This window comes from Prionailurus bengalensis, chromosome C2 (assembly GCF_016509475.1).
Source record: "Prionailurus bengalensis isolate Pbe53 chromosome C2, Fcat_Pben_1.1_paternal_pri, whole genome shotgun sequence".
Taxonomy (NCBI): Eukaryota; Metazoa; Chordata; class Mammalia; order Carnivora; family Felidae; genus Prionailurus; species Prionailurus bengalensis.
Window position 1 is genome coordinate 77,983,194 of NC_057350.1, and position 27,704 is coordinate 78,010,897.

The 27,704-nt window shown below is 37.0% G+C and overlaps 1 protein-coding gene across 3 annotated transcripts in view; it reads right to left on the reverse strand.

The window, feature by feature from the left end:
- The window catches only part of LOC122491608 (interleukin 1 receptor accessory protein), a 131,610-nt gene that overhangs the window by 13,182 nt on the left and 90,724 nt on the right, over positions 1-27,704 (reverse strand). For all 3 annotated transcript variants that reach the window (XM_043594584.1, XM_043594585.1, XM_043594587.1), the window contains exons 5-8: positions 15,727-15,892; positions 13,152-13,223; positions 11,009-11,135; positions 8,148-8,296 (exon numbers count right to left, since the gene is read on the reverse strand). In XM_043594584.1, coding sequence (XP_043450519.1) covers positions 8,148-8,296; positions 11,009-11,135; positions 13,152-13,223; positions 15,727-15,892 — 514 coding nt within the window. The remainder of the gene's footprint in view (positions 1-8,147; positions 8,297-11,008; positions 11,136-13,151; positions 13,224-15,726; positions 15,893-27,704) is intronic.

Genomic DNA, 27,704 nt, shown 5'->3' on the forward strand with positions numbered 1-27,704 from the left:
AATCTTATTTTCACTGGGCAGAAACAGAGGAATCTACCAAATGCTAAGTATGCTTGGCTTTGAAAGTATCTCTCAGGTTTATAGTTCTAGGATACACATTCTGAAGATTAACTTGTAATATCCAGGCATGGACAGATTCCCACCTAATCTGTTTACTTTTATATGATAGGCATTTTAGCAGTTTCTTTGGAATTATCAGAAATAGAATAAGATGATTCCTGACTTCCTAGAAACTAGATACGTATTAATTCAGCCCTGTAAACAAGGTCTATTATGACGAAACCACCAGCCACTCGTCTCATTTACCATGGCCTGTTCTTCAAAAACATCAGGAAGATTTAGCTCTATGTCTTTGCTCATGCTGGGACTTCTGACGAGAATAATCCTTTCTCTTTCTTTAGTTTTCAAGCCCATGCTCCAATGTCATTATTTCGTATAGGCTTTCCTAGAATAAAACTCGTCTTGCACCTGACATCTGCCTGGCAGAAATTTCAACTCTTCTCAATGTTTATAATTGTATTAGAGCATTTGTGTTATATTTTAATTTGTCTACAAGCTTGCTTCTCTACTCTCTCTTGCTTCCCACTATACTTTTGTTGTCTTCTTGGTAAAGAGTATGTCTTCTTCATCCATCCTATCCCTAGAACACAGAGGATCTCAATGAACGTTTCCTGATATAACACCATATACTTCTGGGATATTTAAAAGAAATCTAGTCCTCCAATATCAGCAACTTCATTTGGTTGCCTTATTAGCTTGTGATAATGAAGCCTAAGTGTTTGAAGAGGGAATAGAATAGTTGTATCTGAAACACAAGTGGCTTAAATTGTGTATTAGTTGACTTGACAATTACTTATTACCATCTATTATTTGCCAGATGCTGTTGGGGACACGATGGTGGATAAGACCAAAAGGATTTCTGCCTTCTTAGAGTTAACATTCTAATGCAAGGAAATAAATAATAAGACAACTAATGTTAGGTAGTGATCAGTGCTATAAAGGAAATAAACTAGGGTAATGTGACAGAGGTGACTGAGAGGCTGGGCTGGGCAGGAGAGGTATATCAGGTCAGGTAGTGAGAAAAGGCTTCTTTGATCGCCTGAACATTGTGTTAAGTGCTTGCCAAGGTGAGGCACAGAGGAATTTTGTTCAAAGCTGGGACTGTTATCCAGGCTCCCTGATTCCAAAGTCCAGAGATCTTTGGAGATCTCTGCCATGAAGTTTAATTATTGATCATATACTAGTGGAAAAGTCCCTTTTAAAACAGGTATCTATCCTACTGGGGAAATGGTAAGCAGCCTGGAGCTGAGCCTGAAGTGCTCTAATTAAAGGGCAGATCTTAGAGTTTTAAGTTCATTATCCTAAACTCAGGATGCTTATCCTATCTCAGAGATAGTATGGAACTCCGCAGTGCAGAATTATTACCAGTTATTCTTGTTCTCATTCCATGAATAATGATGTTTAAAATAAGAAAACTCCATCATCAAATGTCAAAAGCTATGTCGGTGCAGTTGTTGAGAATTTGCTAAGATCAATTTGGGTAGCTGGCATGAAAATTGCTGTGTCCTTGGTATTTCTGAGCACACGTTATGTTAACAGCACACTGGGGTAATTCCCATTGTCATCTTCATTATTTGCTCAGTTATTCTTGCTCCTCTGGCTGGACATTTTGTAATTGTGAAAAAAAAGAGGTCAGTGAATGCACTTACCTGAAATGGATTAAGAAATATATATATATGTATATCAATAGATATCTTGCCTAATGATCAAGAGGTCAATTACCTTCATGAATTTCCCTCTGCCACATTTATTTTACTACTGCTTCTTTTCTTTCTTTCTTTTATTTTTTGTGGGGATTTTTAATTTGGTTTTGGGTCATTGAATTACATGTGTCATATTTATAGATCGCATTTTGTGGGGCCATATTGATGATATCAAGAAATTCCTCATGCTATTTAACTAATTGAACTCTTAAGATAAATAATCCACAGGGCTGAATTTCTAAATAGCTTAAACCACATGCAGGAAAAGTTCTAAAAAGCTTTCCTATAAAGCTTTGCTGGCTTGCAGGGAAAGGGTGACCCTCAGCCCACATTTTCTGTCTGCCCCAGCTGGACCTCTGATGTTTTGGCATAAAGATTTTACTGTGATGCAATCCCAGACAAAAGGGTTCCCAATCAGGAAAGAGTGATGCAATTTGACCAAACTGGACTTCTAAACCGCGTCTCTCTTTGATCTCACTTATAATTGATTTAGGATATTGCCAAATTTAGCCACTTGCTCTGCTGTTACTCCCTGAATCAGAATTCCCTCCACTCCTTTTGTAGTTCTACAGCAATAACAGGTTCCAAAGCTCACATTTCCAGCTACCGCCCTGAGTTAAACTAATCCAGGACTTTAGCTCCAGTCTTTTTACCCTGTTTCAAGCTCTTGATCTACAATTTTGTTTCTCCTGGGAAACCTAACTTATTATTTTTATCTTTATTAGTTGGGGCCTTGCTATCCATTGAGTCTCCCAGCCCAACAGCTTCTTGGACTCCCAGGTATTCCCTGCCACAGAACCTGTGTGTTCTTTGCTAAACTGCTGAGACTTCTTGATAATTTTGGGAACCATGTAATGACAATTTCCCTGAATTACAAACTATTAGAATGCTTTGTCTATATGATAGTAAACCAGAGACGTATAACTGAATTAACTTGCAGACCTGCTTTGTTTGACTACCATAGTGTGGTAAACTATGGTAAAATTTGTGCATTTGGCCTTAGAGAAGCAATTGACACTGGGATAGCCTCCTCTCCATAATATTTACAACGACAGTTTTTTCTAAGGTGGATAAGTGGCAGTTGATCTTTGTGTGATTTGTGGGAGAAAGGACACAACAACGTTGAGCCCCACCATCACCCTAGTTTTTTTGCCTGAAGGCACTTTTAGACTGTGGCATAGAAAGGGGAAAACCAAAAAGAAGTACAGTCATCACAGTGAGCTAAGGAGACAGAAATCAGAATTCAGAACTACTGACTTAGGGTGAATTTACAAGCCTGGGCAAAGAGGGAAGAAAACTGTGTAGAAAAAGAGCTCTATAAATCTGCAAGGGGTGACCTCAAGTCTTTGGAAAAATATAAAGCTTTGCATTGGCCGATGGCACTTCACAAGATCAGGCAAAGAACAGTTACTAGTGAAAGAAAAACTACCAGGAAGGGGACAACTGCTAGGAAACTGGGAATTGAACAACTGTAGGTGCGCATGCAGGACTGGGGCACTTAAGACTGGAGTGAAGAAGCTTTGGGTAGCTCCCCATGTGTTAAGCAGAGACCCCAGTCTAGATAAATCCAATCTGTCCTTAAAGAAAAGGCTATTTTTTTCAGATGTAAGGTCCTGCAAAGATAAGGAGGACTCTTAAAAAAAAAAAAGCTGTTAGACAAGTAAATTAACTACCTGTGAGAAAAAAGACAACACTCACTTTAAAAACTCAGACACTCAATGATGCGGCATACATAACGGCCAGCATATGATTAAAAAACAAAACAATTAAAAGCAAGAAAAGACCCATAATCACAAGAAAAATCAGCCAATAAAAAAAGAAACAGAATCAAAATTGACAAATATGATGGAATTAGCAAATTAGCACTTAAAATGAGTATTATCAATATTCCTGTTGAATTAAAAAAAAGATGACAAAACAGAGGAATGTAGGGGAAAGGAAGGAGAAATAGAAAAACAAACAAGGAGGCAAACCATAAGAGATTCTTCAATACAGAGAACAAACTGAAGGTTACTAGAGGGGAGGTGGGTGGGTGATGGGCTAAATGGGTGATGGGTATTAAGAAGGGCACTTGTTGGGATGAGGACTGAGTGTTGTATGTAGGTGATGAATCACTAAATTCCTCTCCTGAAACCAACACTACACTGTATATTAACTCACTTAAACTTAAATAAGATCTTGGAAGAAAAAAAAAAAAGAACAACTAAAAAATATCAGTAGGGGTATTTTTATGGAGAAATGGAAATCCAAACACTGAAAAATACAATTCTGAAATTTAAAATTCTGCAGATTAAACATCAAAAAATAAACAATTAGTGGAAACTAGAAACTACCCAAATTGAAACACAGGAAAGGATAAAATAAAAATGAGAATCTCAGTCATCTGTGGGACACCCCAAGTGGTCTATACTAAATTTAACAGAGCTATTAGAAGAAAAGGAAAGAAAGAATGAATGAAAAAGTGAGCAAAACATATTTAAAGAAATAATGGCTAAGTTTTTCAAATTAAATTAAAAACATAAACGTATGGAACCAAGAAGTTTAGAAAATTTTTTTAAATGTTTATCTTTGAGAGAGAGAGAGAGAGAGAGAGAGGAGAAGGAGGGAGAGAGAGAGAGGGAGAATGTGAGCGGGGAGGGGCAGAGAGAGAGAAAGACAGACATAGAATCTCAAGCAGGCTACAGGCTATGAGCTGTCAGCACAGAGCCCAACATGGGGCTCAAACTCAAGAACTGCAAGATCATGACCTGAGCCAAAGTCGGACACTTAAATGACTGAGCCACACAGGTGCTGCGGAACCAAGGAGTTTAAAGAACCCTAACTAAGATGCATTCAAATAAAACCACAGCAAGAATTTGTTAAATTTCAACAGATACTCATTATATAGATATAGAAGATTACTCTCTCACACAGATAAAAGCCAGCTACAAAAAAACACCTATAAATAACATCATATTTAACACATAAAAACTGAATGCATGTCCTCTAAGATAAGAAAAATGCAAGTATGGTCACTCTGATAACTTCTACTGTTCATGGTACTGGAGGTGCAAGAGAGTGACAGAGGAAGAAAGAAGTCAAAGGCATAAAGTTTGGAAAGGAAGGAGTAAAAGTATGTTTATATCTTGTAAACATGATCAAGTGTATAGAAAATGCTAAGGAACCTAAAAAACAAAATAAACAGAAACCCTATTTAATCAGTGAATTTGGAAGTCAGAATACCAAGATCAATACATAAAAATCAATGAACTCATTTCTATTTCCTATCAATGAGCAACTGAAAAGTGAATTTTTCAAAATACCATTACAATAGCAACACAAAACATTTAGGGTTAAATTTAACATGTGTGTAAGACCTGTACACATAAAACCAAAAATTAAAAAAAAGCTGAGAAAAATCAATGATAACTAAATAAATTGAAAAGCATATAATGTTCATGGATTGGAAATCTCAATACTGTTAAGATTTCAATTCCCTCCAAATTGGTTTACAAATTTAATACAATTCTAATCAAATCCCAGCAGGCTCTAACATAGAAATTCACAAGATAATACTAAAATCTATAGAAAAATATTGTTTTCAGAAATAGGTCAACTCTTTGAAAAGAAAAAAGGAGGAAGACAACAGTTTCTGACTTCATCACTTACGGTGTGGAGCTTGATTGGGATTCTCTCCCTCCCTCCCTATCTCTCTCTCTCTCTCTCTCTCTCTGTCCCTCCCCAGCTTACAGGCATAGTGCTCTCTCTCTCTCTCAAAATAAATAAGTAAAAACATTTTTTTAAAAAGGAAGACTTTAAAAATAAGTGCTCAACATCATTAGTATCTGAAATGCAAATTAAAAAATATAGTGTGATACCAGTACCCATTTCCTAGCATGGCTAAAATTGAAAACTCTGATAACTTCAAAAGGTGGTAAGAATATATGTAGAACATGGGAATTTATATTCATTTCTAGTGAAAGTATAAAATAGTACAACCTCTTTGGAAATAGTTTTGGCAGTTTCTCATAAAGTTCGACACACATCTAGCCTTAGCTCCCACCTGTCTCCTCTATAAAACAACTGCATGTTTAACATGTTTATGTTAGCTGTGTCTCCTTTGATACTTTGCTTTAACTGACTAGATGAAATTGTGCCATCCAAAGAGCTATTAGGTCCAAAGACCTATCCAAGTAAATTCTTATTTGGAGCCCTTCCTGTCATCTTTTTGATGAAAGACATAGAATGCTTTGTCAACGAATCCAGAAGGATCCTTAAGTATAATGTATTAATATGAGCTCAGGTATCACCACTGAATTGCAGCATTACCTGGTCCAGAACAGAAGCCAAGTAACAAACACACACCTCTGGTACCACGAGATGCACACAGACCAGACTAGATTATCTGTAATACTGATGTAATATCAGCACAGATCTTCCAGTCTAGTGGACAATACTTGTCCTTTCACATCCCTGATACCATTCATACATAACCATTCAGAGCATGGCTTTCTGTGGACAGGAGCTACTCATGTACCTCTGGCAGGCCGACTTCTGCATCACTCCTAGACTAAACATGATTTTAATTGACTGTTTAATCCTCTCTGACAATAAGTAATTAATTTATGTTATCCCCTATAATTATTTCCCAAAATGCTTGGTTCAGAAAACGAGTCCCACAAAATGCTGCATTCTCCAGGAATCTGAAGTCAAATATATTTGAAAAATATATTTGCCTCCTATATTCCAACTCCCTGCAGATATTCATACCAAATGTTAACACATGAAAGACTCTTAGGGGCCCTTGACTAAAGTAACTTGATTGATTTTGTTTAATCTAGAGTTTAAAGATACTTTATGTATTATAAAAGCCTTTGTCAAATAACACCTGTGAAAATTTTGTGGAAATAAGTAGACTTAACATTTGTTGAGCATTTAATATATTTGTATAAAAGCGAGTAATTGTGCTGAGTGCTTTAAACAACCTTATAAGAGAGTGGTATCATCTGCCTAGTTTAAATATAAAGAAATGCAAGGTCAGAGAGGTTAAGTGATTTTTTTCAAGGTTACAGAGTTAGGGTGCTCAGAAACCAGGATTCCAACACAGGCCCTCTGAGTTTAGAGTACAAATATTGAATTGCAGTACTATAAAGAGTCCCAGTGGTGTTCTTAGGAACGAACTTTGGGAAACTGCCTTATATTATCTGGTTGAGTCTTGTTGTTTTACACTGGCTTCTGAGGTGCTGAAGCAATGAACTATCCAGAACCAATCCACTAAGACTTAAAGTGCCATATATACTCCAGGACTTTGCTTTTTACTTTCTAGATTGTAATGGAATGTTAAGGTGAAATTTGTTTTTGCATCAGCTTTAAAAAAGGTTTAAATCCCATTGCAAAATGTAAGAATTATGTATTAACTTCTTTTTTGTTGTTTTTTTACTTTGGTATACATATTATAGGAGACTAGAATCCGCGATGATTCTGAATGACATGACTGCACATGTGATGAATCATCATGATCTTTCTCTAGATCACTGAAAAACATTCTTGAAGGCATTAATTGTCTGAGGTTCTGTGTTAGGTGAGAGACCCAAAGATAATTTTAGACACACTCTGTTTCAGTAGCAACAGCTCACACAAAAGAGCTTTATCATTTTTATTTATTATAGAAGAAATTAGTAATAGCAACATAGAAATCCTTTTACATATTTTAAGTCATTGTTTAAATAATTTTCATTTTAGCGATTGTGGCTAGCAGTATATTATAAACCTACTTGAATGCTGTTACATAATATTTAAAATGATCATTTTAAAATTATATTTTTGAGAAGAAAAATTTTATATCTTACTTAACTACTTGAATATAATTAGATGGTTGCTATTTATAATGTTTCATTATTATAGATAATGCTTCTAAGAATAGCGATGGGTACATAATTCTCTTTCTGTTATTTGTGCAGGAAAAATTCCAAAAGTATTAAGTCATATGATATGGTCATTGTTATGACCCTTGAACTCTGCCATCAATGGTTTCTAAAAGGGTCTTTACAATTCACCACAAAATGTAACTCTACCAGTTTTATTATATCTTTGGTAGTTTTAAATATTTTATTTTTCATTTTTCATGACTGTATTGATATAAAATTATACCTCCTTTTAATAATCATGGATTTTTTAAGCCACACTTGGGTACTAAGTTACTAAGAGTATAAGAATTAATATTTTGAGTATCTTCACATAGATGGATATTTTCTTTCAAGATTTTTCAATTCATCTCTGATTCCTTACTATATGCCAGATGTGCTAGGTGCTGAAGCACTGTCTTCTCAATTTTTCTTTTTTTCCTTATTCACCACAATGTTACGTTTGGAGTTCACAGACTCATCTGCTGAGTGCATCCATTACCTTTCTGTTTCACCTTGGCTGGTTTGTCAACCTCCCCTTTGGCATTTCTAGCATGACAGACATAGTTGCGCTTGAGATCCTCAGCAGTAACTTTTTTGATGCTCAAAACCTGAGTTCTCGTTTCATCTTCTGTTGTAGTCAAACTTATACTAGAAATAGGGGAAAGAAAATCAAAGCATGAGCAAGGCTGCAGGGCCATGTGCTGTGTGTGAATCAGACAAGTAGACAACCACAGAGCCCCTAGATGAAGGCAGACAGAATGCCCATAGGCTGTGTTGCCCGTGATCCAATGGTTACAAAGAAAGAATAACTTCTAGATTCCAATACCATTCTTTTTTTTTTAAGTTTATCTACTTATTTTGAGAAAGAGAGAGGGAAAGAGAAAGAGAGAGAGAGAGAGGGAGAGAGAGAGAGAGAGAGAATGCATGTGAGTGGGAGAAGGGCAGAGAGAGAGAGAGGGAGAGAAGGAATCTCAAGCATGGAGCCCAACACAGGGCTGGATCCCACAAACCATGAGATCATGACCTGAGCTGCAACCAAGAGTTGGATGCTTACCTGATTAAGCCACCCAGGTGCCCCTCCAATAGCAGTCCTTACATTTTATACCACACACAATCCCAGTATCTAGATCAAATCTCTTTGTTGGTAACACATTATAGCTTTCTCTTCAAAGCAAAATGTCTCCTTACAAACTTACGAGACAGGATTCTGTATCAGAGTAGAAAGAAGCTTCTGAGGCCAGATCCATTTGGGGTTTGATCCAATCTCTGTCACTTACTGGCTATATACTTTCAGCACAGTAATCTTTCAAAGTCTTGCGTTCCTTCTTTGAAAGAGGTAAATAGCAATGCCTACACAGTGTATTACATGTATTAACTTACTCAAGAACCGTGAGGATTGAGTATGTCAATGCGTAAGTATCAGAACAACGCTAAATAAATATACATATAGGCTATTATTACCATACACAGCAATAGTTCATATGTTTGAATTCAGGGATTCCCAAAGCTTGAGTTTTGAACACAGGTAGAATATTTTAGTCAAAATGCTGAAAGCCCATGGGTTCAATCTTAACATATTAAAGGAAGAAACTTCTCAAAGCAAGTAAGCTTTATGAAAAATAAATACCTCTAAATCTCCATGTCGGAGATCAAGTGCTTTGGGTCCAAGATCAAGATCTAAAATCCCTGGGAACTACTTGCTATGAAGAGAAAACAAAATCTCTCTCCTATGGCTGACATCCAGGTTCTCCTTCCAATAAGGCTTATCATCAGTCGTGAGAATTTGGTCAAAGCTTATGATGAGTTCAGCCTAAACTCAACTGCACTGCTCCACCAGGAACACTGAGTTGTGCTGAAATCGCAGCAAGGAGGAACATCATGATTTTCATATCATTCATTCATTATTATTGAGGATAGAAAGCACAATGTTCAGAATTCCTGAAATGCTCAGTACTCTCCCTTTGTGCCTCCAGCTACATCTTTAATCAGTTCCTTCTGAAAAAACTGCTCTAATTTCAGGAGGCTCCTTCTGTACCTTTAAATATGCCCTGCTTCTCTAACATCCAGCCATTGCACATGATGTTCCTCTTACCAGGAACATTCTTTCTATTTCTTTACCTGGTTTACTTCTACTCATCCTTCAAATATTTATGTAGGTACTATACCATCTGAGAAGCACTGCCTAATCCTCCAAAATGGACTGGACTCCTTAACTGAAGCTTCTGATAACCTCTAATACTTTCCAATCACTACATTTATCACAATTATTGAAATTTCTGCTCTATCACTCTTACTCCGATAAAATCTACTCAGTTAGGGACTAAGTATCTTGCATAGCACCTGCTGTAATGTAGACATTTTGTAACTTCTGCACAAAGTCTGACTTTACTACTAGGAAAGTCATATCTTTTGATTCCTAGAAGTTCAAGTAGCCAAAGATCTATTTGCACATCACGTTAAGGCCTGAGGTTTTAGAACTACTTTGTCATGTAGTTGGTCAGCTGCTGATTTTTATTTATTATTGTTCTGAACCAATTGTTATCTTGCAATTGTCTGCTTCATTTCCAGAAGAATCTTTTTTCAAAGACCCGTATTTTCCTTCCTGCCAACCCTATGTCCTTAAAAAAATATATATTTATCTAGAATTAAAATGAGGGTGCCTGGGGGGCTTAGTCTGACTTTGGCTCAGGTCATGATGAGTTTGAGCTCCACATCAGGCTTTCTGCTGTCAGCTTAGAGCCTGCTTTGGATCCTCAGTCTCCCTCTCTCTTTGTCCCTCCCCCACTCATGCTCTCTCTCTAAAACACAAACATTAAAACAAAAAAAAAGATAAATAAAATGACTCAGCTTGTTAAAAATAAAATTTAAAGAATGTATTTAGTCAGTATTTTAAAAAATGATTATCAATTATAAAGGTGACATGCATGCTATGTGAGATAAGAATGAGGAGGAAGAAGAAAGGAAATGTATGCTTATTGCAAGACAAGAAACACACAATTTAGCTGAGGCACAAATACAGAGGCCTAGACTCCAGACTTGAGAAAGAAAAGAACAGGGCCACACTGACCAGCTTACATGTATCCAGGGCCCTATATTGTAGTTTTTCATGCATGTGGGCCACACATCCCATCTACTCTGAAGGGAGAATCATGAATGTGTGATTATCAGAAGGTGTCTGGGTCTTGAATTGCAAATCCAGGAATTCTGCTTTGGAATGCAGCCACTAAAGACTTGAAAATCTTGCTGATTTTTGGTAATGATGGGGAAAAGTCAGGGTTGTTACTTTCAATGATTAGTATATACCCAAGGGCATTAGACTGAGGACAAGTGTTGGTCACCCCTTGTCTGAGCCAACAGTACCTTTCATTGACAGTTACATCAATATTGGTGTCGTCCGGCTTTTTTCCATCAATGGTCCACCAAACCTCATTGCGGGCATCCTTCAGGAAAGTAAAATAGACTGTACAAGGGATGAGTAGCTCCTCACCTAAAATAACAAGTTAACCCATCAGGGTATACCCTTCACATGGCAATAATGGTTCCACTCTGATTAATCAGAAGCTATAAAAGTATACTTAAAACTCTACTTCTAAGTAGTTTTCAAGTGGCCTGTCACAGTAATGTACCATACTTCATTACAAAATAAACAAACCAAGAAAAAAGGTGGAGCAGCTTTATACCAAATTTCCAGAATGACCATCTTTTTAAACAATCCATGTATATTCTACTATAACAGTATTTGTTCAAAGAGGCTCTGTCAACATACTTGGAGCCCTAAACTTCCATGGACTACTCTTATCCTTTATTTCCTTCATAAACAGTGACTGAGGAGAGGTTCTCCAGATTGTTGGAGCTTGGCCCAGAAAATACAGGGTAATGCCAATGCTGAGAGGCAGGTCAGATCCGGCTATAAGGGTGCAGTCAATAAGTTTAAATATCATTTACATATATATTTATATATAGTGAATATTATATGTAGTTAATATATATAGTGAATATTTATATATTTATAAATATTAGTATTTATGAATAACATTCTCTGCTATCTTTCCAAGATGGAACATGAGGTCAGGGGGATCCGGAGGCAGAAAATGATAATAATGAGACAAAGAGCAGCAGCATACTTACTAAGACCTTTATATAATTTGCTGTGATAAATATTTATATTTATTAGTGTTCTCATTTAATTTTAATAAGATACTATGGGGTATTTTTAAAATCCACCTTTTATAGATGCGCAAACTAATGCTTAAAGATGTTAAATGCCATCCCTAGATGAAATTGTTAATAAGTGGCAGACCAGAACTTGACCCAGAATGACTTCCATTCCAGCTTACCCAGGACAGCTCTGTTCTATGCCTGCTTTCCTAGTTAGTTATTGATATCAGCTGCTTTCACTCTCAGAAAGTGTGCAGGTTGAGATGACAAATTATATTGTCATCCAAATTTGAACTCAGGTATGTCTCACTGAGTGGTCCTACTCCATCCCTTCCTCTAAGATGCATGGTTCTTACGCCTTCCCCTTCAGTTTCTATGTTAATATGCAGGAAGGAAACATGAATATAGATTTTGCAATCATACGGTAGGTAGAGGTAGATGAAACACACTAGATCATTCGTAAGGGTTCACCTGAGAGCAGGAAGAATGTACATATTACTATACAAAGCCACTGAGAATTCTGGGAAATGTGGTCCATTTGGGGTTGGCGGACCTCTTAGTGTGTTTTTTGTTTTACAGGCAGCTCACTACTTGAAACTTTATCTTAATTTTAGGAGGGCATCATTGTTTTCTACCTACATTTGATCACGACCTCTGCTATCTTTAGTAGATTTTAAAAATATGTTCTTTTATACCTTTCATTGGGTTTGGAGGGAATTTATTGTAAAGGATACAATATAGAAACTCTTAAAATTTTCTATGGTTTTCAGTTTAACTGTGGGAGGCTTTGAGCCAGAAGAATAACAAATTATGCCTTATTCAGTTGGTCACAGAAGATTTTTGTCCAGAATGGAAAATTATGAAAACTAAAAGGAGCCCCAGACAGCCACAGGAAGCACCCAATAGTGTTCTGATCAAGCTGTATGAGGTCTACCAGTTGTTATCCGTTAAATTCATAGTTTTCCTTTGATCTCCTGCCCTCGCCCCTCTGCAGTGGAGCAAAAGCTTAAAGGAAGTCTTGTGCTCATGTTGCAGTCTTGGAAAACACAAGGCCTGTGCAAGCTAATGTGTGCATCACACAGAAATCACTAATCAGGAGAGGGGAGCCACTGCAGAAGAAGAAGGGAGCAGCTGCGGAGAGAGAAGCCGAGAATCCCAGAGACACCCAAGAGATGGACGAAGGAGCTAATCCCCAGAGCTGCCTTCGTTTCTGACACCATTTCAAGTTTCACTTCATGTTGTTTCCCTACAATAGCCCTCTATTCTCATACTTTAACTTAAGTGACATTTTATTCCTTGTAATTAAGAGAATCTAACTGAAATTAAGAGGCACAGCTATAATTACCTGGTTCTTTCTCGTAGACTACAAGATCATTGGGTGAGTAGATCTGAGGAGGCAATGCGTCTTTTGGAGAGCCTATGTTCGAGAGGAAGAGACAAAAGGGAGATGATGTTAAATCATGTAGCCCTTGTCTCTCATAACCCATTTCCAAGATTTGCTCTTTTGTAAACTTTTGTCCAACTTCCTGGCATCGTTTGGCAATTCTTCCTGACAGGGCCAATAGCTCAATATACAGTAAATTACAATACTTCATTCATTTAAAACAAACAAAGAGACATACATAAAATACTAAGTAGCTTCCATGTTTCAGGACAGAAGATTTAACCAGTGTTTTTGCTTTCCAAAGCTTACATGAAATATATTTCTAATAGTATAAGATAAATTGCTTTCATGTCTTACTCAATTGTTTCTTTTCTACATATTTCTCCAGAACATGCTTGAGTGTCTAGTATGGGACTTGGCTAAATAAGTAAATATTAAGTAAACAAATATGTAAATGGAAAATTCAAAATCACATTTATGAAGCCAACACACAAGTCTACCTGATGTCTGTGTCAGTTGACTGTTAATTCCTAGGATTGCTGCTCTTTATAACATTCTATATTTCTAAATTGAAAGAAAAATACCCCCACGGGGTTTTACAGTGTCATGTTTAAGAGTAAAGGATTCAAAGATTTAACAACCAGGGTTCTTATCCTTAGTTGGTCATGTACTAACCATATGACTCTGGGTTGTTACTTAATCTTTCAAAAGCTAATTTTCCTCACCTCTAAAAGGAGGATAATTAAACTCACTGCACAGGTTCATTATAAGAATTAAATTAAATCATGCATATTAAATTAAGTAATGCATATTAAAGTATCCTATTGGTATATAATAAGTACTCAATACTTCACAGCTTTAAAAAACAAACTTGTATTTTGCTTGAAGGTTAGATAAGAACCACACCTCACATCAGCATCTGTCAACTTCCGTATTTATAAAGGTGACCAAGCATGCCTATTCTCAACTTTCCTAATCCTGAATTTAAGAATCTATATCAGAAATAATTTCCAAGATGAATTTAAGGTTAGATTATTCATTTGGCTTTTTAAGGCCATTCACATTAAGTTCTCTCTTTTTTTTTAATGTTTATTATTTTGAGAGAGAACGAGAGAGCGCAAGCACAGGATGGGTGGAAAGAGAAGGAGAGAGAGAATAGCAAGCAGTCCCCACACTGTCAGTGCAGTATGGGGTTTGAACTCACAAACAGTGAGATCATGACCTGAGCCACCTGGGATCCCCATTCATGTTAAGTTAAAAATTTAGTCTGATTTTTCTTCTGAATTAGTTCCCAGCTCAGCATTATTCCAAAAGTAGGAAGAGGAAGATGAGAGGTGATTACAAAATTTTTCAGTTTGAATTTTATTTGTACTATTATGTTAAAGCCCTTAAAAATTATGCCCAAATTATGTCAAACTAGTAGAGAAGGCCCTGAACCAAGAATAAGAAACCTGGGATTTGGAATCACTTCTTCCACTAACAGAGCATCTCTAAACAGTTTACTTTGATTTTTTTGTTTGTTTTTTTGTTTTTAATTTTTATTTATTTATTTTGAGGGGGAGGGGGTAAGGGAGTGGGGGAGGGGCAGAGAGAGAAGGTGAGAGAGAATCCTAACCAGGCTCCATGCTCAGTGGTCAGCATGGAGCTCAACACAGTGCTCTATCTCACCACCTTGAGATCATGACCTAAGCGGACAACAAGAGTAGGACACTTAACCCAGGAGCCCCCAAAACAGGTTACTTTGTGTTGTTGTGTCTCAATGACATCTATGAAAAGATGGGGTGTGAAACGTTTTCACTCTGATATTCTCTCATTTTGAATACCATGGGCACAGGGTATTCAGGGCTCTCCCCTAATTGCCACCTATCCTGACACTGGTCCTCTTGATTTCTGGATTTGACAGTCTTTTGACTATGGCCTGGATATTGTCCTTTCCACTTTCCTCATTTCCCACCACCTGTTCTCTCGTGGCAAAGCAATGGTTGAACCCTGCCAGCAAGCAGCTCCATCTACAACAGTTCCAGTACATAGAAAGACAGAGCTCATTTAATTCAAATACAACACTTTTTTTGACAATAATATTAACTACTATTCATTGAGTTTCCACTCTTTGCCTGGAACTGGATTAACATTATATATATATATATATATATATATATATATATATATATTATTTCTGATATTCCCAACTATACTGAATGTGAGGTTCTCTTAGTCCCAGAGGACAGACAAGGAGACTGAGACCCTGAGCAAAGGCATTTTGCTAATAAATGGCAAGGGTACAAGTTGAACACGGATTCACCTGGCACTGTTTCCACCCCTCATTCATTCATATAGACCAATGATTCATGCGGTACACTGATAGGTATTGAGTGCCTACTTTGAATGTGGAATGTGTTGTGGCTCCAGCACAGTGAACAAAAAAGATCAACCTCTTTTCTCATAGAATTTACATACCTGTTTGTAATAAACTATCAAGAGCCAAAACAAAATTACTGCATTTTGCTGTGTGCACTTAGTACAAAACCTTGCTTACCTACCACCTTCACAGTCAGAGTCCTAGTGAGATGGAAGGTACGCCCGTTTTCTGGATATGTAACAACGCATGTGTAATCTCCATTGTTTGAAACCAAGGCTATGAGAAAGCTCAAGCTCATGCCTTCAGGTACTACATTATTAAAGTTCTGTATTTTATGGCAGCCCTAGAAGAAGGAAAAAAAGACATTCAGTATTGAGATACATGCATGGAAAATATACAAATGCACGTATATATACACACATCTAATTTTACACAGAACATACAAATATCTATGCTGGCTGCACCTTTTACAAACTATTTTGGCCCAGTACTTAATGATATTTCTGTAAAGAATGAATGTGATGTTTCATTATATTTTATGCAAAATGAAAATAGGAATTCTAAACTGAGATATGAATTCAAAAGCATGGGCTTCCTGTCTCAGGATCCAGTATTTGAATTTTGGAAATCCCACATTAGTAGTTAAATAAGGTTAAAGTTGTGAAAACAACTAGGGCAACTTAAGAAAATGCATCTGCTGCCATTTAAGAAACACTTAGTTTTCCTATCTCCATTTATTCACTGATTATATTAATTTGGGAGTCCAGCCACTCTGCTAATTCAGGCTTAGTTTAGGTGTCTGGTTCTGGCAGTCTTTTCCTTTTTTTTAATATTTATTTTTGAAAGAGAGAGAGTGAGAAGGAGAGAGAATCCCATGCAGACTCCATGCTCAGAGCAGAGCCTGATGTGGGGCTCGATCCGATGATGGTGAGATATTGACCTGAACGGAAATCAAGCGTTAGATGCTTAACCAAATGAGCCACCCAGGCGACCCTGAGGTTTTGGCATTCTTGATCACCCTGTTGAATCACTCTATCAGTTGCTTCCAAACTTTTTTGTGTTTTCCTTATTTATTTTACAATCCAATATTACAGACTTCAGAATCTAAAACTAAAAGATATTTTATGAGTCTGACCAAGAGTGAAGTTTATTTCTATTCTAACTTATATTTTCATATACTTCTGTTGATTTTTAAAATTTTGAGAGTGTAATAGCTCATGAAACATAACTGGACTCCTGTTTTGGCTCTCTGATTCCCACTAATTGGCTTACATTGTTTTATTTTATTTTATTTTATTTTATTTTAATTTAATTTTATTTTATTTTATTAATAAAAAAATACAGCGGTGCCTGGGTGGCTCAATCAGTTAAGCGTTGGACTTCAGCTCAGGTCATGATCTCATGGCTCATGAGTTTGAGCCCCACGTCAGCCTTTGTGCTGACAGCTCAGACCGTGGAGCCTGCTTGGGATTCTGTGTCTCTGTCTCTCTCTGTCTCTCTCTCTCTCAAAAGTAAACATTAAAAAAAACTAAAGAAAAAATACAGCATCTGTGACAAAATTATGTGTTGAACAGTTACTTTTAGAAAAACTTTGTTTTCTTTAAAAAAAAAAAGCACTTTCAACAATAGCCAAATTATGGAAAGAGCCTAAATATCCATCAACTGATGAATGGATAAAGAAATTGTGGTTTATATACACAATGGAATACTACGTGGCAATGAGAAAGAATGAAATATGGCCTTTTGTAGCAACGTGGATGGAACTGGAGAGTGTTATGCTAAGTGAAATAAGTCATACAGAGAAATACAGATACCATATGTTTTCACTCTTATGTGGATCCTGAGAAACTTAACAGAAGACTGTGGGGGAGGGGAAGGAAAAAAAAAAAAAGAAGTTAGAGAGGGAGGGAGCCAAACCATAAGAGACTCTTGAAAACGGAGAACAATCTGAGGGTTGATGGGGGTGGTGGGAGGTAGAGGAGGGTAGGTGATGGGTATTGAGGAGGGCACCTGTTGAAATGAGCACTGGGTGTTGTATGGAAACAACTGGGTGTTGTATGGGTGTCAATAAATTTCATATTTAAAAAAATTGAATGTACCATACACATTTTCAGCTGTTCACATAAACCAAAAAAAAACCAAAAACCAAAAAACCATGCAGCTTATTGAAATTAACTTTTATGCAAAAATAAAATTTATATTTGATTTTTTAAAAATAAAATGAAAAAATAAAAAAATCAATAATCTGTAACAAAATGGACTGGGTTATACCTAAGGTTTTTTAGCTCTTGAAAATTCCGGGAAGCTATTATTGGCTTATAGCTTAGATTTACTGTATTCACATATTTAACTTTGATTCTTGAAACTTTACGGTTTTCTTACGTCAATTCCTGGAGCATGTGTTTTGAAATATGATAGTTACACTAAATGGCATATTTTGCAATGCTTTGTCACAGGAACTATGTCTTTTAAGAATATCACTAAACTTTTGATTCATGGAAATGATCATCAAGAGGAAGCTGTTATACGCTTATTTTCTGAATGCAATTTATCTTGTTTTGATAAACAGTGTTTCTAGACACTTGTCACATCAGCAAAGTATTTCAATGTTCTTAGGTTATCACAAAGAATAAGGCCACAGAGACCTGTACTCTTATAATGAATTTATGTCCGATTTGGTTTAAATTGAGTTTAGACTATCTATAGAATTCTGTTTGATTTTTGTGGCACCTTTCATTTAAACAGCTCAAAGCTATTTTCTTCTCTCATTTGTTAGGTTAGCTGTTCTTAAATCCACATGAAGTAGACAGATCACACTAAATATGCTCTAGTTTTACAGGTGGAAAAAAAATGAGACAGATAAGGAGGTATTCCAGATAATACACAGCAAAGCCAAAACTCAGTTTTTCAGATATAAGAACAAAGGTTTTTGACTAGCTTCTTAACTAAGAATGAACACCTGTCGTTGGGAGTTAGTTGAGGCTGGAAAAATTATATTGACACATGTAGTGACATGCACTCTGTTATCTCACTTAATCCTTATTCCAAACTTAGCAAGTTTGGAATGTTCTTATGCCCATTTTCTAGATGAGGATATAAAGAAAGGCCTAGAAAGGTTAAGTGATTGCCAATGCCATAGAGCTAGGTAGTGTCAGAGCTAAAATTTAAATCTAGATCCACCTGCTTTGAGGCCTTTTCTTTGAACCCCAACTGACCCTGTCTCCCTACCCTGGTTATGCACATATGCTGCACCTGGGCCAGTCCCAGGGTTAATAATAGCATGCTATGGCTCTATCATTTAAATAAGGTTGATTCCCATAGATAGTGAGAAACTGTACAATTACACTGTTCAGGATAAGAAGTTGAACAACTATGGGGCACCTGGGTGGCTCCGTGGGTTAAGCTTATGACTTCATGAGGTCATGATCTCATGATTCATGAGTTCGGGCCCTGTGTCAGGCTCTGTGCTGACAGCTCAGAACCTGAAGCCTGATTCAGATTCCATGTCTCCTTCTGTCTCTACCCCTTCCCTACTCAAGTTCTCCCTCTCTCTCTTTCTCTCTCTCAAAAACTAAATAAACATTAAAAACAATTTTAAAAAAGGAAGTTGACAACTAGTACTGAACTGGTCAATAGTACTTCTTAAGAATGTACTAAAAGAAACCTTTCTTTTTTGACTGGCTAAGTATCATTTATGTAAAAACTATTCAAAAACACATTGTTTTAGGATTCATAGTATGTACTAAAAATATGAAGAAACACTTCTGGCTCAAAGTCTTTTCATTCATTCACTCATTAATTCATTCACCCTTGAGCATTAATCATAAACCACATACCAGCCACTGTGTGAGGTTCTGAGAATACGACATTGAATAAAACAAAGGATCAGTTCTTATGGACTCATCATGAACAGAGAAATAGAATCAGACACATCTATATAGCAAGGAAAATGGCACAAAACAGGTATGTGTCAATCTCTTGCTAGCTCTCTCTTTTTCTTCTTATTTAAACCCATGAACATGAACTTGACATTTGGGATGGATACACTTAAAGGTATTCAATGGGCCTGTGTGTCAATGGTCTAAGTATGCTTTCTTGTGAGTTCTTCCCTTCTTTCCATAAAGGATAAAAATGTCGACCAGGGACAGGTTTTTCTTAGAGCTTCTTTGTCTAGGAAAACATTTTGAATTAAGGAATATTCCATAGAAATCAATGGGAAAGTTTGGGGTCTAATCTACTATTCAGAAAAGGCTTACCATTCAAATATTTTAAATTAGGTAGATTTAACCAAAAGAAATAAAAAGCCATTTTTAAGTTATAAGACCTATAGCATGTTAGCAAAGGAAATGAAAGAAACATTTTACATTCTAAATGTGCATGTGCATGTGAATGGTAGGGGGACCTGTGAGGCATTGTTTAACTATAAATAACCATTAACTTTAGCCTGTAGTGTGTGATGAACTCCATTTCCTATATGCAATTGCACCTCTGGACCCTTTGGTACATGCACCTGATACACATAGGATACTTTCAAATCTAATAAACTATTCCTAAAAATAAATCCTACATATTTCAAAATCATTTATTTGGAATCCAGGAAAAAAAAAAAAGATTTGAACAAGAATCTAAAGGTGTCCAAGGGGGAAAAAAAATGTTTCCGAATACAATTAACGGTTAACGGTAAATTGATTTCCACTGTGAAGCAAACACTTATCTGACTAGAAAACAAGTCATCCACTTAGTTGACCAGTCAGTTCCTCATTTTGAATTAAAAAGAGAGAAGTTGGACAGGAGAAATTCTTTTCCAACACATAGTGGTGGCCATGACAACCTACCACAATGTATAGGTAAAGAACAACACAAGAAATGACTTTGAGATCTTCGAGAGGAAATAAATCATGTGCTGAAGTGTGGGGTGTGAGTTAGGGGATGTTGTGAGTAAAAGGGGACAAATATGTCCATTTAACCAACCTACAACTTTTAGAGAACTGTATGAGAGCACAAGAATGGTGAAGATACAGTTCCTAACCTGTAGGTACGCAGTCTAATGGAGAATCGCAACAAATACTGTGGAAAGCATATTGGGGTAGGGGAGTGGGGGGAAAGATTAAACAGAAAACATTTAGAAAAACTTCATGGAGAAGGAAAATGTGGACTGGCTTCTTAAAGGGTTAAGTAGAATATTACCACCTCTGTAGGAGGAGGGGAGACGTGGGAGATGCCACTCCAGGGACAAGGAAAAGTGTGAACGAACCCCCTCCACTCTTACAGCATTTTGCCTTCTGTGTGAGTCCTTCACCAACGTTATTGTAGTGATCTCTTTTCATGTGTATTTCTTCCTCTACAAGAGGTACTCTTAGGGGCAGGTAGAGGGGGTAGATGAGTACTGTATCCACATGGGCAGCAACTTGCCCAATGCTTGGCACACGGTAAACGTGCAGTACATTTACACAATACATTTGTGTTGTGTGGTCAAAAATATGAATGAGAGAAGCAAGCTCAAGATGTGGAGTTTCAAGTTCAAGCGGTATGCAAATGAGAACAAGAAGATGAATACAAGAAATATGAGACATGGGATGGGTGAGCTGTAGGACAGATGGGGAAACTGCAAGCGAGGATACAAAGGGTTTAACTGAGAAATAATGGGTTAGGAATATCTACTGACATTTTTGCATCCAGGATTAAGTTGGTCTGAAATGCATCATACTTGTTCACAAAATTTTATAAGAGTTCTACACTGGAGTCACTTCCAGGGAACAGAACTATGTCATCCATTGTTTACGCAACAGATATTTACAAAACCCTTCCCACGTGACAGGTACTATGTTAGGAGATGGGCACACACACAGTAGACGGTAAAAACAGAAATGGCCCTTATTCCCATGGAATTTTCCAGTCCAGTCTAATTCATTCAGGTATTTAATCAATTCCTAAATACAGAGTACAGAGGCTCTGTTTTGTGCTGTGTGTCTGTGATTCAAGGGATAGAAAGAGAGAGTTCACTACCCAGGACAGGAGAGAAAAGTGCAGTCATTACAGTAACAAAGGTGAGGTATAATTTAAGTGCTGTCAAAATACAGAGTGGGTGATTCATTCAGCTAAAGTCAGCTTCACAGCTTCACAGATATTTGAACTGGGTTTAAGTTTAAAGGATGTAACTTAACTCTCCAGAAGCTCTCAAACTATGTGTAAAATGCTGTGTATGTATATAGGCATATATAGAATTAAATGTGTATGGCTTGGAAAGAAAATATGATACACACTTCCTTTATACCAAAGGTTAAAAATCATTATATAGGGACCATAAAGAAAGGAAAGAGATAAAGAACGAACCAAACTAAGATGTCAGATCAAATTGAAACAAGCACCTTAAAATAAAGTCTATTACATAGTCCTTGGACTAACTTAACAATACGTGCCGTGCCAAGAAGGCCAAGCCTGGCACGCTTTCAGAAATGTGCTTTCCTGATGGCATTTTGTCAAAAGAGGCAAAAGTTTTTCAATTTTCTGAGAGATTTATAAACAATATCTGGCCAATTCTGATTAATCTCACACTGAAAATTAGAGGTGGAGGTAATATCCCAATTTTAATGATCGCACTGAGTACAAGGAAAACCAGCTATTTGCAAAGTGATATCCGGAATGATATCTATTCTGCTAAATAGCACTTGAGAACATTTCAGCAGCTGCCATAAATGTAATATCCAAAACACCTACTAAAGTGGTTCCTCTGATCCTCAGTAAGAAGGGAAAATTTGCCTTGGTTTCTACAAGTGTCTCTGGCAAAAAATGTTCACATGCCCAGTTATACCGGTGAGAACGAGGAATCATCCAGTAGTATAAACGTTAGGATGGCTCGCCATATTTTAAAGCTTAGGTCTCCGAATAAATAATAATAGTAACAACAACAACAGGATCACACTTACCTGTGTCTTTATTCCTATTTGGAAGTCCCTATGAGAACAAACAGGCAGCCTCCAATTTATACACGTGTTTTGTTCCAGAAGTTCTTTTATAAGCTGGCTATTTGAAATTCAGTAAATCACTTCCAAGCCATGGTTTGCTTTCCAGGCTAGTAACAAAACCTGGCTTGTTCAACAAACATTTACTGAACATCAGTTTAACTCACAGGGTTGTTGAATTAGAGACCTATGAATTCTGGGCCCAGACTGAAGAAAACCCTGCCATGCAGAAAGACAGGAGGAGAGAAGACATGCAGAGAAGAAAAAGTCAAGCCTGCCCCATGTCCCCTGCAATTCTGAAAGAGAAACTTTGGATCTTCTGCTCCCACTAATCCCAGGTTTCTGAGCCCCCTCTCACTTCCCCGAGGCCCTATTTCCACAGGTTTCCTTATGGCCCACAGACTCCCTTAACCTAATCCATGTGAAAAGCCTGCTCTGCCCTTCAAAATGCTTTATGCTCCAGGGGCGCCTGGGTGGCTCAGTCGGTTGAGCGTCTGACTTCAGGTCAGGTCACGATCTTGCGGTCCATGAGTTCGAGCCCCGCGTCGGGCTCTGGGCTGATGGCTCGGAGCCTGGAGCCTGCTTCCGATTCTGTGTCTCCCTCTCTCTCTGTCCCTCCCCCGTTCATGCTCTGTATCTCTCTGTCTCAAAAATAAATAAATGCAAAAAAATAAATGCTTTATGCTCCAGAAATAAAGACTGGAGTGCTCTCTCTGTGTCATTTCTGAAGAGTATAATCTTTAGAACCCAACAGAAGTGGCTTGAAATTCCAGATTCTCCCAATATTGGCTGGATTGTTTTGAGTAAATTATATAAAATAGTGTAAAACTATGGGCTCCTGACATAGATTGTATAGGGTTGAATCTTAGCTCATAGCTCTGGGACCTTGGAAAAATCTCTCAACCACTATATACTTGGGGGTTTTCATAACGATATAATGGAATGAACAGTAGAGCTTACTTCATGTTGAGAGAATGAAAATAATTAAAGCATTTGGAAAAATTCCTGTGCTTGGTAAATGTCAGCTATTCTTGTTTACCTTTCTGAGCTTCTTGTTCCTAATGATATCTACCCTGAAGGATTGTGGTGTTACATATAACATATAAAGTACCCAGTACAATGTATTTTACCGCTAAAATGCAAGAAATGTTAGTCTCTTTTTCCTCCTTTCAATTCATTCGTTTTCACCTTTCTGCCAACAGGAAAACAAATTTGCTGGAACTGATAAATGTGTCTTTTAACTCTCACAGTTATTACTAAAAGAGACCATTTCTCCAACGTCAGGGTAGGGAACTCAGCTGATAACAACTGAGAGAGAGTTACTGTAGGAGGGCCAAGAAACCCAGATGGATGCAGGGAGTGACTGTAGATGGTAGAAAATGAAAAGCAATGTCAGCGTAGGAGAATGCCCCTTCTAAGAACACTGATTTTGCTCCCAAGATTGCAGAACTCTTAGGATTAAAGGTGTCAATTACTCCAAGATGGAGAAATAAAAAGCAGTATAGCACACATCAGTAGCAACCTTTTTCGTAATCATAGAATAGAAAGGATGTCTGGTTACTGATTGTCCTTTTTAGTCACCTGCACATTGCTGGGTATCTGCCATGGCAATGGTTTCACTGCTATGACTTTTTTCTTGATCTTCTTTCCAGGCTTCCTGCTTTTATTCACCCATGAATATTCTCTCCAGATTTTCACATTAGCCCTTTTCTCTTATCATTTTATTTTGTTTTCTTAAGGGATTCAACTATCATATAGATGCATCTAATTCTCTGTCTCTAGCTTTGACTTTTTCTTCTAAGCTCTAGATCCATACACACGTAGCCACTGCCTACAGGTCACTGCCACATAGGTATCTCACAGACACTTCTAACTCCATCTGACATTATCTAAATACATTACTTGCCCCCCAAACCTGCTTCTTCCCTGCTGTTTCATACCTTGGTTAATAGCACCAACATTCATCCAACCAGGAAAACCAAAAAATCTGGAAATCATAAAGAATACAGAGATGGGTGTGCTATAACTTTACTCTCAAGAAATAGTCTCACAGGGCACAGACATGTAAATTTCTCCCTCTTCTTAAAACCAACATTAACGATCTTTGTCACTCTTGTGGAAGTTAGAATTCTACTTTTGATAAGAGTAAGAATTCTTTTATTTTTATTTTTATTTTTATTTTGAGAGAAAAAGAGAGAGAGAGAGAGAGAGAAAGAGAGCATGTGAGCAGGGGAGGGCCAGAGACGGAGGAAGAGAAAGAATACCAAGCAGGCTCCATACTCTCAGTGCAGAGCCTGGCACAGGGCTCGACTGCATAAACCATCAGATCATGACCTGAGCTGATATCAAGAGTCAGATGCTTGGGGTCGCCCATGGACCCCAAGAATTCTTATTTATAAACTTGTCTGAATTAAACTGTGGTCTCTTTTTGAAACTATGTAGGGCAGGACATATATCTCATTGATTATAACCCCCTGACATATTTCATTGAATACAATTGATCTTTAACAGCTGTTGAAAATGACTGTAATGATGGGGCGCCTGGGTGGCACAGTCGGCTAAGCGTCCGACTTCAGCCAGGTCACGATCTTGCGGTCCGTGAGTTCGAGCCCCGCGTCGGGCTCTGGGCTAATGGCTCAGAGCCTGGAGCCTGTTTCCGATTCTGTGTCTCCCTCTCTCTCTGCCCCTCCCCCGTTCATGCTCTCTCTCTGTCCCAAAAATAAATAAACGTTGAAAAAAAAATAAAAAAAAAAAAGAAAATGACTGTAATGAAATGAAATGAAAAATGACTGTAAAACAATAAAGGAAGTGAAAAGTGAGATGGAGACAGGCATAAATAAGTAGCTGTGGGATTATATCAGGGAAAAATTATCTATAGCTGGAGAGAACAGGGAACAAACATTGATATGAAGACAGTAGAATTTGATATGTTCTAATGAAAGAATAGGGGACATGCCAGGCATCGGGAATGTATCAAGAAAAAAGAAGGAAAATTATAGAATACATAAGGAAATAAAATTAAGTGTTTCAGACTATTGAGTATTCAAAGTACAGAAAAAGAGAACAGGGTTAGAGATGAGAGAACTCATTTGCAGGTAAATAGAAGAATACATTTTTAAAAAACTGGAAAATACTTTACACTTATTGATATAAAATTGTTCATATGATTCTTTTAATCATTTTTATCTTTTTTACTACAGAACATTAAAATCATAGAATACACAATGATCCCCTGTACCTGTACCTAGCCTCAAAAGTATCAATTCGAGCTATGTCTTACTTCATTTACACCTACTCACTGCACCCCAAGACTATTGTGAAGCAAATGACAGACATTCGGTAATTTCACTTGTAAATATATCTGTGTGTATCTCCAAGTGACAAGACCCCTTCTGCAAGCATAACTGTAGTAACATTATCACAATTTAAAAAGTAATAATAATGCATTGTATTATCAATATTCTGTGCTCAGAGTTCCCCGATTTTCTCCTAGGTTGTTTTAGAGTTTGTTTGAATAAAACACGATTTAATAAAGGTCCATATACTGCAATTGGTTTTTATATATCTGAAATCAGTCTTTTTCTCTCTCTCTCTCATTCTCTTTCTTCCCTCTTTCCCTCCCTTTCTCTTAATCCTCTCAGTATAACATAAAATAGATATAAAAAATACTTCAATGTATATATGAGTTAATGTATTATTGTAAAGCAAATACCTTCAAACCACCACTGAGGTCCAGGAATAGAACAGTACTCCTCACCCCTGAAAAGTTTCTGCATGCCCCATGTCAATCACAGATCTTTTACTATCCCCCAAAGAGGCCATTATCTATACTTTCACAGTAGAATTGTTTTCTTGTTTTCATTTATAATTTCATCACCTCCACAGACACTATAGTCTCAACCATTTTTAAATGTGTCTTATATGTTTCTTTGAATCTACACATTTTCACATCATGCCTTTCTTTTTTCTTGCAATTTATCTGTTGAATAACTCAAGGCCTATAGAATTCTCCAGTATGGATTTTGCTGACTGCAAACTCATTGTGTAGATCAGTACATTCCCCTCTTCTCTATATATCCTGCAAAATGGCAGCAGGATCCAAATCAGACTCAGGTTTAATCCATTTGGAACAATTATAGGTGATATTTTATTCTTTCATAAGAACGAATATGTCCAGCTGTTTGATTTCTTATGATGGTACCAGTCACTGATTCTTAATGCTTAGATTTATTAATTCTTTCGGGGTTGCAAAATGATTATATACTTTTATAAAAACACACTTCTCTGTACTATTTCATTACTCGGTGCACATTTCTTATAGAAAAGGCAGAAAAAATACTTGATATTTTCCCTTTACCAGTTTTCAAGATAACAAACTGATTTCTATTCATCCACCAATAGTGACCGATTATTTTAAAATAGTATGAACTTACAGATTTAAATTTAATTCTTAAGATTTAACCCATTGTGACTAATATCCCTCCTGAAGTTCAAATTGTTCCATTTTCAACCAATGGAAAACTCTTAAAGTTAGCTCCTAGGTCATTTCATTAATGACTTAAACTGTTAGATGTTAACATTTTATTTATTTTTATTTTTTATTTATTTTTATTTCTTAAAAAAATTTTTTTTAATGTTTATTTATTTTTGAGAGAGACATAGACAGAATGCTAGTGGGTTAGGGGCAGAGACAGAGAGACACACAGAATCCGAAGCAAGCTCCAGGCTCTGAGCTGTCAGCACAAAGCCCGATGCAGGGCTTGAACTCACCAGCTGTGAGATCATGACCTGAGCTGAGTGAAGCTGGATGCTTAACCAACTGAGCCACCCAGGTGCCCCGATAACATTTTAACCTATGATTATGAATTGCCTATTTCTTCCTTTAAATCTGTCAACTTCTGCTTCATGCATTTGGACACACTGCTGTGAAGCACACGTACTATTTTTATGGCTTCCTGATGAACTGACCCTTTTATTATTTTGAAAAGTCCTCTTTATCTCCGACAAAGTCTACTTTATGTGTTACTGGCATATCCATTGTAGCTTCCTTATTTTTATTCACCATTTACTTTCCATTTAAAGTTATTTTCTCCACTCTACTTTCTGTACATATTAAGGCATTATCTATCACATTCATTTACAATTATGTTCCTCTTAGTTTCAGGCTTCATTTATGAAATGACTTATTTTCTT